This window comes from Coenobita brevimanus, chromosome 13 (assembly GCF_032717465.1).
Source record: "Coenobita brevimanus isolate Jiangsu-jjx chromosome 13, ASM3271746v2, whole genome shotgun sequence".
NCBI lineage: Eukaryota > Metazoa > Arthropoda > Malacostraca > Decapoda > Coenobitidae > Coenobita > Coenobita brevimanus.
In genome coordinates this window covers 48,854,508-48,866,711 of record NC_136966.1, presented here as the reverse complement: position 1 = coordinate 48,866,711, position 12,204 = coordinate 48,854,508, and the positions used below count along the sequence as shown (strand labels likewise).

The 12,204-nt window shown below is 41.3% G+C and overlaps 1 protein-coding gene across 1 annotated transcript in view; it reads right to left on the bottom strand.

Annotated features, from left to right (window-relative positions):
* LOC145415676 (uncharacterized) overlaps positions 1–11,507 on the bottom strand; it is a 561,483-nt gene extending 549,976 nt beyond the window's left edge. The window contains exons 1-4 of the mRNA XM_080284894.1: positions 11,478–11,507; positions 9,757–9,936; positions 8,826–8,918; positions 3,754–3,965 (exon numbers count right to left, since the gene is read on the bottom strand). Coding sequence (XP_080141020.1) covers positions 3,754–3,965; positions 8,826–8,918; positions 9,757–9,936; positions 11,478–11,507 — 515 coding nt within the window. The remainder of the gene's footprint in view (positions 1–3,753; positions 3,966–8,825; positions 8,919–9,756; positions 9,937–11,477) is intronic.
* Between the last annotated feature and the right edge of the window lie 697 nt (positions 11,508–12,204).

Here is a 12,204-nt window from a genome sequence, read left to right as displayed (position 1 = left end):
AGGGCAAGAACGATGGGATTCAGTTTTGGGAACCGTTATGGAAGGGTCTATGTAAGAAGGCAAAGTCAAAGGCCGACCCAAGTGTCTGTGTATGAATAAAATCATTAAAACAGTTTTGATCTGATCTGGATCAAACAAGATGGATAAGTTGGATAGGTTGACCTATTATTTTAGAACAATTAGTCAAAGGTTAAGGTCATTTGGCAAGGTCAATTTGCACATTTTTCCGATGGAAAATAAGCTTTGAGGAAGAGTTCTAGTTAGAACATGGATAAACAGATTTGATTTTGCGAACCACATTTTTCCGATGGAAAATAAGCTTTGAGGTACAGTTCTAGTTAAAACATGGATAAACAGATCTGATTTTGCAAACAATCAGTCAAAGGTCAAGGTCACATGAAAAGGTCAATGGTCAAGATCTCTGAGCAAGTCAACCTAAGCAGTTTTGATCTGATCTGAACCAAATTTAGTACAAGGATAAAGGGCTATGAATAATAAAGTAATCCGACTGAATAATCTCTCGATGGTCAAAGTGACAAAGACAAATATTCAAGTTCTAGATCGGTTCGCTGGCTCGGGTATTGTAGTTTGATTTTTTTTTTTTTTTTTTTAACCTACTCTTTTGAAGATCGTACTAGGGTGTTATTCATCCGTGTGAAAGACAGCTCTCAGGTGTGTGTGTGTGTGTGTGTGTGTGTGTGGGAGACGGGGGGGGGGGGTTGAGGGAAGAGAGGCTCACCAGTCAAGGGGACTGAATGGAATTTGATGATGGGAGAGAGCTGGTGGGGGGAACGTTGAGTGGAATCAAAAGCTTCCACCTTAGCAACTCCTCTCCAACTACTGAATCCCAAGCGTCTCTCTTCACCACAGTGTTGTATCACCCTCCATACCTGTGACGGATTACCCAACAGGCACAGTAGGCTAGTGCATAGGGGCCCCGAATGTTTGGGGCCCCCACACGTTAACTGCTGTGCAACAGAAATTGATACGAGCTTAGAAAACATAAATTACATTTGAGTTAGTGATATTTAACATTTACGCATGTTCGTCCTGCAGTTCAACTCTACCCACTAACCCTCCCCCCCTCCCTCCCGGAACTTAATGCGTTAACAACTGTATCTCATATTCTGACTTTGTCTGGCTATTATACCCTGTTCCACCTCGCCCTGTACACAAGATACGTCTGTAGCCAGTTCATTTTAACTAACTGCAATAGTTATTACATGGCAACTGGCGTGGCAGAAAATAATATCGCTGGTCTTTCGTTGTTTTCTGGAAATTCTCCTTTCTCCCAAAAGCGCGTTGTAATATCTGTGCTGAAATAAGTGTTGGCAGTAGGTTTATTGTATTTAATTTGTTCTAGAAGGTGTATGCCACTGATACATAACTTTGGAATATACCAGGATAGTTTGATCGGTTGCAAGGGTTTTAAGCACTGAAATTTACGTTCATGCACGGATTTATATTGTAAGGATTCTAACTGCATGTGGGATACGGAGAGTCAATCGAGTCATCAATAGGCAGTGAAAGGAAATACATTCATCAAAGGGTAGAGGAAAGTACTCGGATAATATAACCATTGCACCACATGACTACAGTGCGTGCATGAGGTGATGAAACAGGTCTAAGAGTAAATTTGATGGAAAAAATGTGCTGATGGCATGAGTACTTGACCGCGCATCTGAGGCAGTCACCCTCCAGCTCTACATGACATGAAGGTTAATGAATAAATGGCCGGTGAGAGTGAATTGATCAGTAGGCTATAGTGTAGGTTAAAAAAGAAGATTGAAAGCCCCATTTCTTGCCTTCCTGCTTACAAGAGCCTTATCATAATTAGATCATGTGTCACAGGTGCAAGTATGTCCTTATATTTGTATTAACCGTGGACAAGACAAATCGACGGATGTAATGTGCGCGCGAGAGAGTGTCCATGTAGGTTTGCGTGTGCGCGATGTCATGTGTGTTTTTTTGCGATGTGTGTATGTATGTATGTATGTTCGTGTATGTGTGCTTGGGGTATATGTGTGTGTGTGTGTGTGTGTGTGTGTGTGTGTGTGTGTGTGTGTGAGAGAGAGAGAGAGAGAGAGAGAGAGAGAGAGAGAGAGAGAGAGAGAGAGAGAGAGAGAGAGAGAGAGAGAATTCTATTATACGAGTACTCGTACAAAATTATTCAGAGTTGAACCCCTGAAGTAGCCTCTCACATCAGCAGCATATGATCCCTTACAACTACGCACCGTTGGCTTACATTACAGGTTCATATTATCGTTCATAGTACAAACTGGAATTACAGTACAAGTTACACAAGTTGCGTCTGTTGTTCAACATATGTTTCTATACAAGGGTGTTCCTTTGTGAGTTAACTGCCTGGGAAAGCTAATCAATATACGAAAGTGGGTAATCACGCACTGGGGACTAGTAACTGTTCTTGCTTGTAACGAGGAGGGGAGGAGTTTCTACTTATAAGGCAGGATGGGTTAAAGAGAAAGGGGAATTTTAACGTCCTGTTATTATACATGTTGTGGAGAACGTGGTGTCCAGGTGAGCAGTTTTTCAGTACTGGGGAGAAGGAAGGGGAGGATGAGAACATGAAGAACCGAGAACCCAAGATATCTGTATTATTCAAACATACAGTGTAGATTTTATATCCGTTAAATCCGATGACGTAATATATATCTCAATTTTGCTGTCTCCAGACGATGCTGTTCAACTTAAGAGAAAAATCAAACTACAAAGGTTGTATATACACACATAATACTGTATATATATATATATATATATATATATATATATATATATATATATATATATATATGTGTGTGTGTGTGTGTGTGTGTGTGTGTGTAAACCCTTGTTAACCCTTTTAGTATGATAAGCCTTTAAGCCGATTATATCGTCCATTGAAATCAAGCATAAAACTTGCAAATGCGTCAGCGGGTAACAGTAGAACAGTAATCCCCGTCTGTCTCGCTAAGCAGACCCATCAATCTCAGGCAAGCAACCGCCCCCGCAGGACCGTCCCATACAGCGAACCGGTACCCCGTCGCAGCGAGGCGAGGTGAAGAGTGTGGAGGTTTGGTTCGTGCATGGACGCCGCATTTGCCTCTCTCCAGCCACTTAACAGGGGCACCACAGTAGGTTACACATCATCCTGTTATCTGGCTAGGCGATATGGTTACCATCAAGAGTTGTAAATGGTTTTCTGGGTTACAAGAAACCATTAGGCACTCAGTGTTGAGTCACCTAACGAAGATGTAGGCAGTACTATATCAAATGAGTGGCTGAAGGTCGCCACGACCTGCCAAGACTGGCGGGTAGAAGGGGTTAATGGTTATAAGAAACTGGGCATGTTTGCAAAACTGTTGCAGCTTGAAGACTTGAGGAATTCTTTGTTATTTGTACTTACCACACTAAATAGTTACATAATAAAAGTACCTCTATTAAGTCACTGAACGCCTAAAGTAACTGCACATGCTGAACCATGATATACTGCACTCAGCATTACAGAAGAATCTTTGAAACGTTTTGCTCTTTAGCTTCATCTCAACAACTTACTGCATATAAAACATAATCATCCAAATATACAAAGTCACAAAACATTCAAGTGGACGACTTCATATAATCACGATCACAAAAGAACTCTGAAATGTACCGTACATACGACTAAAATATACGTTGCATAATATGGCTTGATTAACTTTTTCTTCCTTTAAATGAGCTATAATTTTGCATAACAGAATCCTACGTTATACTCACGTTGTTATGGTCTGGCGCACCCATTCGAGCAAGGCCTTCTTGGCGCCCATCTTCCATTTCTCTGCAGCGGCTGAGCGGCGAGTGACGGAGGGCCGGTCGCGGGATATCGTGCACTCCGTCGACGCCACTGTGTAAGGTGAGTCGCTCCTTGTGCCAGCCTCCTGTTCCATCAGCTGGCTTAGGCGCTCCAGCTGCCGGGTGTTCTCCTCGATCTGACCGTGACACACTGGTTAGTATATTGGTGGCTGCAACTTGCCTACCTGAACAATGAATTCTCTCTCGTAACTCACAACCGATTTGCAGGATGAACGAGATTCGTAAGTTTATGTTCTCTTTTCTTGTCCTCCCAAGAATAACAAAGAATACTGCAGCAATCATGATTTTCCGCTCGTAATTGATTTATCAATAAAAAGAGAACCATGGAAATTTTCTAATTTCCTTGTTCTTCCTGCAAAAACAAATGTGAGTTATGGCAGGGAATCGGCCGTAATTGAGTTATATCTGAGCATTTCTCCATGTAAAGAAATGTAACTATTTTTTTTTTTTATTAGAGTTGAAAACTGTGACAAATTCTCCAGTACTTTGAAGGTGAATAGCGGCAACGAGATAAGTCACAGACCAAATGATAATCCTTCCAAGAAAATATAAATATAAAGATAAGAATCGTTGCAAACCTAAATACTAATATTGTACCTATAATTAAGACTAGGAACTTGAACGAAAGGAACATTTACTGCTATATAATAATAGCTTCACGAAGGTGATAACTGTTATTGCTGAACTGCTTACAGAAGCAGATTGTGCACATAACGTGTCGTGCAGAGCTGTAACATAAAATGCACGCGATTTATAGTTTGTCTTGCTAGGCCACGTGCTACGGACAGCGATACATAAAACACTTTGGCTGGTAATGGTAGTGCACACACTGGCTTACAAGTGGTGTAGTTGGCGAACCAGGGGAGAGCGACCCTGGTTGTTTTGTGTGGAGCTTTGTATAATTTCCTTACGCAGCAGAACTTAGAACAAAAGAAGCGTACTGATGTTCCCGTGCGTATACACACACGTTAACGCAACGTATCGTTAAATGGCAATAATAATAATAAAAAAAATGAGATGTATCTAAACTGTACGTGCCCCTTGCTAACATGCGACAACAGTGCCGTGCTTGGTGTGCTTAACCCTTTGGCTGAGAAGAACCTATTATGTATTGTATTTCTGCAAACGTAAGATAACTTTATCATGGTCAGCAAAACGTAAGACACCAAAAGTATACAGTAAAAATATCAAAATTAAAGTTATGGCCAAGAATACTGAATTCCTATCTTATTCTAGCTTACGAAAACTCGCCGCAGGCAAAGGGTTAAGTCACCAGGGTGCTGTGATGGCCTCTATATACACTAAATGATAAGAACTTCAAAGTAGAAAAAAACTGTGTGTGCAAAAAGGTGTCAAATGTACTGAGGGAAAAATATACCGGGCATTGTTCGGCTGGGAGAGGAGAGGGACGGAGGGCTGTCCTACCGTAACCTCCGCGTTCACCTGTGGAGGACTGAGAAGCCTGTCGTGAGTGGCTCTGTGGCGGCAGTGGAGGGCGACATAATGCACCGCCTTAACATGAACGTCGTAAGGCGGTCATATTGATAAACACATCCTCTGCTACGGCTACAAGTGTCTTATCGCCTCTCCTGCTTCCCTCTCCATGAATTCTGATGCTCAGCCTCATAAATAAGCAACAACTAACATTGCTAGTGAACTATGGCTTCAAATCATTGTCATCAATGCCGTCTGCTTCGCATTCACTAATTTTCAAAGTCAGTGGAGACAAAACCAGGAGAAAGGACAGGACTTCTGTTGCCGATAATACCTCCGCCGCGGCATACAGTACACTTCCCTACACGTCGACCAAGAGTTAAAAAGAACACATACACACGAGAAAACCGGATACGTCAGAAGTCTGGGAAGGAAAAAGCCTCCAATGTCCACCACAGTTCAGTGCTGTGTGGACGTGCTCACAAGGCACCAACACGCATCTACACAATTTTGTGACGTGCACCTTTAAATCTTGTCAGACATCCAGGTGAAGAAGAAAGTGCTGCTGCTGCTGCTAATAATACTGTTTTGGTAGTGCATTTTTATATGGATATTGGTGTAAGAGGTGGACACTTGTTAAACTGATACAGTGACTTAAGATATGACGGTAAAATGCAGAATATTGTGCTTGTAGGATCTAGGTGGGAGGCAGTTTTATACTCAGTGTTTAATGGTCACAGTACAACACGAAGTGTACGAATACAGTTAGTTATCTTCATAAATCAATAAATGTGGAGAAAACCGGCGAGATGGATGATAGTGAGAGGGAAAACAGCTGAAGTGATGGAGTGGGAAGAACTAATTACACGGCGGTCTAGGGCCTTGAAGGCATCTGCGTTTTATAGTGAGACAGGAGAAGCGAAAGCTTGAATTATTACAAATGGGCCATTGGAATTATGTCAGCATTCACATCATGATTAGGAACAGCGTGGTATACTCGCAGATGTCCTACATATATCTTAATTTTTACGACTGCGCATGTTACCAAGTTATACAATGCGCAAAATACACGGAATTGGTGAACTGAGCAAGCATTATAATTTACACAGCGTGTACTGATACCAGTTTCTCTGAGTATGGCAAGGGAGGTAATGTCTGATCATTATGTGTGCGCTGCTGGAGCTGAATATCCAGACAACCTTGGTGATTTTCTTACTATGTATTTAAGGAACTGTGATCGTTACGTGCCAAAATATAAAACGTTTTTAGGATGGCGGATACAAAAAAAGAAGAAGGGAAGAAAAAATCTGACAAATCGAAGAGTAAGATAAAAGAGGCTGGCCACTGCTGAATTAAGGAGAAAGCTGGATCTTGTCCCTAAAAGGAGTGGTGTCATTACATCAGCACTGGGTGAGAAGCGGTCCTGAACGTGGTGCTGCAGTCCCAGTAAAGTCACGATGATACAGCGATGGCTTAGTGCACGCGCGGTATTGTGCAAGGTGCAGTGACAATATGATACCGGATGGGGGTACAGCCGAAACAAAGTTAAGGAATTCCTACTGTGCTGTATATAAAAAAAAGAGAGAGAGAGATATCACGACAACGTCAGGATACGGTGTAATATGATGTTATTCTTTATGAAAACTGATTGAGGTAGGAATTCCAATACCAAAAAGTGTTTCTTCGGCTGTACATGAACAACTAAGTTAATACAAAGAGTGGGGTGCATGGGCGAGCGTGCCTAGAGGGCGGCCCGGTCAGTAGTGAGACTCATCACATAGATAGTGTCCTCCTCCTCCTCCTCCCACCATTCCTCATCCTCCATATCCCAATCCCATTCCTCATCCTCCGGTATTTTGATCTATGCATTAAGCATATGGTGAGAAGTGCACATAAATTTCAGGTACAACAGAGTAGAGTAATGTAATGGATCACATTGGAAATGTTTGTGCATAATCCATACATAAAACATCAGTGTACTGTTTACGCTATCATAGTCACATTTCAATAGAAGCCTAACTTACTAATGTTCGAAATTCCATAAAGTTAGTGCATGGTAGTACAGGAAAACTATGTAGCTTATAGAGTGGCACTACAATACTACTTATTACATTACAAATATATAAAAAAAATATGAAGACTGTGAGTTCTGCAATGGTAATATATTACATAGGAGTATATGGCAGGATTGTGATAAACACATAGAATGTGCACTTGTGAGAACTGGCAGCACTGAAAGTGCTGAATATACAAGTGCACATTTATCGTCTTCCATACTGGATTTCTCTGGTAGATTTCCAAATGACTGAAAGCTCTATCTAGTTGCGGGAAGCGATGATGAAGAAGAACCATGGCAAGTAAGTGTTTCTTGCCAAGTGTGGTGGGTGCCATCAGGTGCCACACTGAGGTGGGTGACGTGCAGGACAGAGGTGTCAAGTTGTGAGGTCAGTGGAGCAAAGTCAAACACAGAGCACGTTACACAACTGACTACACTTCTCGCCCATAGGTTTTACTTTTTTTTTTTTTTTTTTTTTTTTTTGGCTGGGCTAATAATTGCACAGTACATATTAATCATAATAAAACGCCCTTTTAACCACTTCACTATGATGACATTTTTTTTTCTTGCTACCTCTAGACGATTTTATTCAACATAAGACAGACCTCTTGTGCTGAAGGGGATAATGAAGTCTATATAATCCTTCCGCTTTGAACAGTCTCTGCCATTATGAACAACACTGTCTGGCAGTACAGAGAACAATACAAAGGACGTACTCGAAGTGAAGGAGTGAAAGCTGCTGAGAGAAAGTGTCAGGATGTACAAATCATGTTTACATTACAGCACACGACACGATGTGGGATACACTCTCTTGCATACAAAACAGAAGTACGGCACTACACTTCAGTCATCCCTGGCTCTTAGTATGTGGAAACAGCAAGTGACTTGAAACATATAATAGAGAACAGTTACATCAGAGGACAGGTAGCACTGCATTAGTTAATATTCATGGGACATTCTTCTCCGAATGTGTAGAACATACTTTCATTTATAGCACGCACTATCATTATGAAGAAAACAATTTGACAATTTTAGTAAACAAATTCTTCATCTAATTTAGATTATATTCACCGATTCTGTTATGTTCTTTAGTTCTCAACTGAGTTATACTTCCAATTCACTATCAAGATGCCATGTCTATAAAGTCACAGTTTTGTACTACACATTTCAAACATACAATACTCCATTCACCAGTGATCTGAAAAGCAGTCATGTACACCATCCTCTTTACCCTCGACAAATCTCCATGCTGAACCATGCAACAAACAACTTCACCCCCGAGGAGTGTCAAATCAGTCAAAATATATCAGCTCAAGACCCAGCAACTGTAATCCTCTTAGGCTTGCACCTACTCCAACAAAACGCCACTCTTCCACTTTAAGATCCTGAGGCACCTATTTGACCCAAAGAACGCCTTAAATCCCAGTTTGCGGGAGGTACAGGCGGAGCAACGGTAGTCATGGTGGAAGATGGGCGACGCTCCTACCTGGAAGTATAGGATGATGGTCCATATCAACCCCAGTACCACCGATGGCCTCCCGTCTACCAAGTCCGTTGGGTTGATGTTCACCAGCTTTATCTGGTGGAGAAAAGTCAATTAGCTTTACCACATGGAGAGAAGTAAATTTGGCTTTACGACATAATCTGATCTGACAGAGAGAAATAATCTTAGCAAAAAAATGTCTTCAATCAATTGCGGAACAGAGAGGGGATAGAAATTTGTTCAGTATCATCATCTCAGTCGTGGGCGTTTTCTCATTACTATGAACAAGGAAAGAAGGATCCAGAAACAGGAACACACACCCACACACACACACACAAAAGCAGGCGAAAACATCTGCGGAATACTCACTGATAATGAATCATATACCTATTCGTTCATTACATAGCCGTGGAAATTTACTGCTCCAGCCCACAGGTGAAACTCCTCCATTAAACGTGCTTCATTCACTGCTCTCGTAACACTTTTTGGGTTTTCTATCGACTGTCAAGTTAAAAAAAAAAGGAACCTAAGCCATGTATATTTCCAGCTATTTACATCAATCATTTGTCATATCTTTCTCTTATCTGTCGTCTATATCTTGATTTTTCACACAATAATTTAACTTGTTAAGCCAACTGCTTCTTCGGCCTCCACGTCTCATCCCGCCTTCAGACTCACCCACAAACATTAATTTCACTTTCCCAGTTACATCTCAGCACACATCCTTCTACCCTTTACTTAACGCACTCCCAAATATCACACCTTTCAATCATCTCGACGCATCCCATACTCTTCATAATACCCAGCAGACTAATTTCCAAGGCTCTCATCCTAGACTTATTCTACTCATGTCATACTCATACTACAGCCCTTAGCAGTGAAGGTGTTCAATGGTTGCTGTTATTTGAAGTTAAAGAATGAAACGAAGTGATACCCTCTTGTTCTGGAGGAACTGTAGAGCTGTGTTGGCATTGCTGAGGAAGTGTGGTCGGCGCAGCACCCGACCCTTCTCAATTGGCAGCTTCTCCCCAGACAGCACCTCCAACAGGGCCAGGAGAGCCGTGCCATCCTTCAGGTCCTCGATCAGGTCACTTAGCTTAAGCGGTGGAGCATGCTGCAACCAACAAACAAATGGCATGAATAAGAAACACGCGGAAACATGCAGTCGAATAGAAAAGTTCACCTAATATATAACTTCTGCATCTCACTTCCTCTGCTGGCTAATATTCCTAAGCTGAGAAACGCTTTGCATGTTTCTCTGTTCATATATGATTCTCTTTGATATGATGCGTCAGGACAGAATGTGACGGGTGTGTTTTAAGTGTGATGTAAACGTCGTAGTAGTAAGGGCAATTTTCTCCCTGACCATAGAACGAGATACCGCTACACTAATCAGTTAAAGAAAAGCGAGTGGGAAGGACTAGAATCTCTCTCAATCCCTTGAATATTATTTTAAGTTTTTATTTTAATTACGTTACCACCATGCGATAGCCTACTGTTCAACAGTTTATATTCAACTGTAGTAATGAATGTATTACCGAAGGCTATATTTAACTCCTCCAGCACGAAAATTCCCCGCCAAGCTGAACAGAAGAGTCTAAAAGTAGCAAGACTAAAATGAAAAATGAATCACTGGACTTAAGATGTTAAGGCGCTCGGAACCCCAGACGTACTGAGGATTACTGACAACAAGTGTACTAAGGTTATGACGCTTGTGCATAATGAGTCACAGTAAAATAATGAATAATTACAGGTGCGCATCCTTTGTTCGGTTTTACCTTTTTTCCTTTCCAACTATATTCTTTACTTCCTTGTTGCTAGGTAACGTCAACTATGAAAACCGTAAATATTAGAAATAATACTGTATTCGTTGATCATTTCAAAATGTCCGACTACGACCTGTGGCTTAAGTTTTGGGCTGACCTGTCTGAAACCCCGTTAAGTCATCTCCACTCCCCTTCTCCTCTTTTTACACCCTCTCTTTCCCCTCCCAGTCCCTTCAACCTCTGCTCCCTCCATTACCATCCTTCTCTTTCTGCTGTTCGTTTCTCCTCCTCTGTCCTCTCCTCTCCCCTTTCTCCTCTCCTTCCTCTCCCTCGCCCCTCTTCTACTCTGTACTATACTACTGAGTCTATAAACAAAACAGTTATAGCGACATAGAATAGCTCCTGCAGAATGCAAGTACGAAAATAGTAATAAAAAGACGCTGAGAGAGGATATAACTGACGAGATAGTAAGGGTATGGATAAGGATGAAGTGGACAGGAGTGAGGCTGAGAATAAGGGTCATGATGGATAAAGATGCACTGGATGAGGATTAGGATAAAGGTGCAAAGGATAAGGGTGAGGATGAGGAGAGAGGTGTCGAGGGCAAGAGGATCAGGATAAAGGCAAGGATATGGCTGAGGATGAGGATAAACATAGGGAGGATAAGGCTAGAAGTGAGGATGAGGACGAAGGTACAAAGGATAAGGACCGGGATCAGGATAAAGGAGAGATGAGGATAAGGGTGAGGATAAGGATAGTTCGGAGGATAATGGTGAGGATGAAATGATGTGAGTGTGGACGATAAGGGTGATGATAGGGATGAAGGTGTAGAGGTTAAGAGTGGTGTGTGTGTGAAAGAGGGAGCATACTGTAGGCGTCATGATCTTACCCTAGCTAGGTGAGCGTTGATCCAGTTCATGAAGGTCTTCTTCTGCACTCTCTCCTGCTCATCTGCAACGACACAAATAAGAAACACCAGTTAGTTCCAAGCACAAGATTCAGACCTTCAGTACGGTTATTATATATATATATATATATATATATATATATATATATATATATATATATATATATATATATATATGAGAGATTTTAAGTGGAGGGGTTAAACACAGTCTTCCTTCCATTCAGTAGGGCAGGTCATTCCCATGCTAAACAAAATCGTCTGTTGATTTTTTTCTATCATACTGTAATTCACCATCACACAATCTTCGTTTTCACATAAGTATGATCCAGGAAGTCATGAGTGACTTACATTATTACATCCACTGGTACGCTGAAGCTTTATTTTATTTTATTTATGTTTCGCTATCAACAAAGGTTTTACTTAGCTCTGGAGAAACTTCGAACTGGACAGGTTAGATATACCTCCCCTTAACCCCTTCAGTATAAAAGGTGTTTCCTAAAGTGAATAATAGCCATGTGTCTCTCAAGGCAACACTGCTTTTACTTTCCTGTGTTATCTATTTCATTCTCTTCATAATATTACGCTATGCAAGTCTTTACCTGGCTGTTACAACATTAAGTCAAAACTAATAATGTCTGTTTTGTAATGAATATCATACGGTACTGTGATCATAATGTGTCTGATCCATATTCTCCTTCGGTATTTCCAA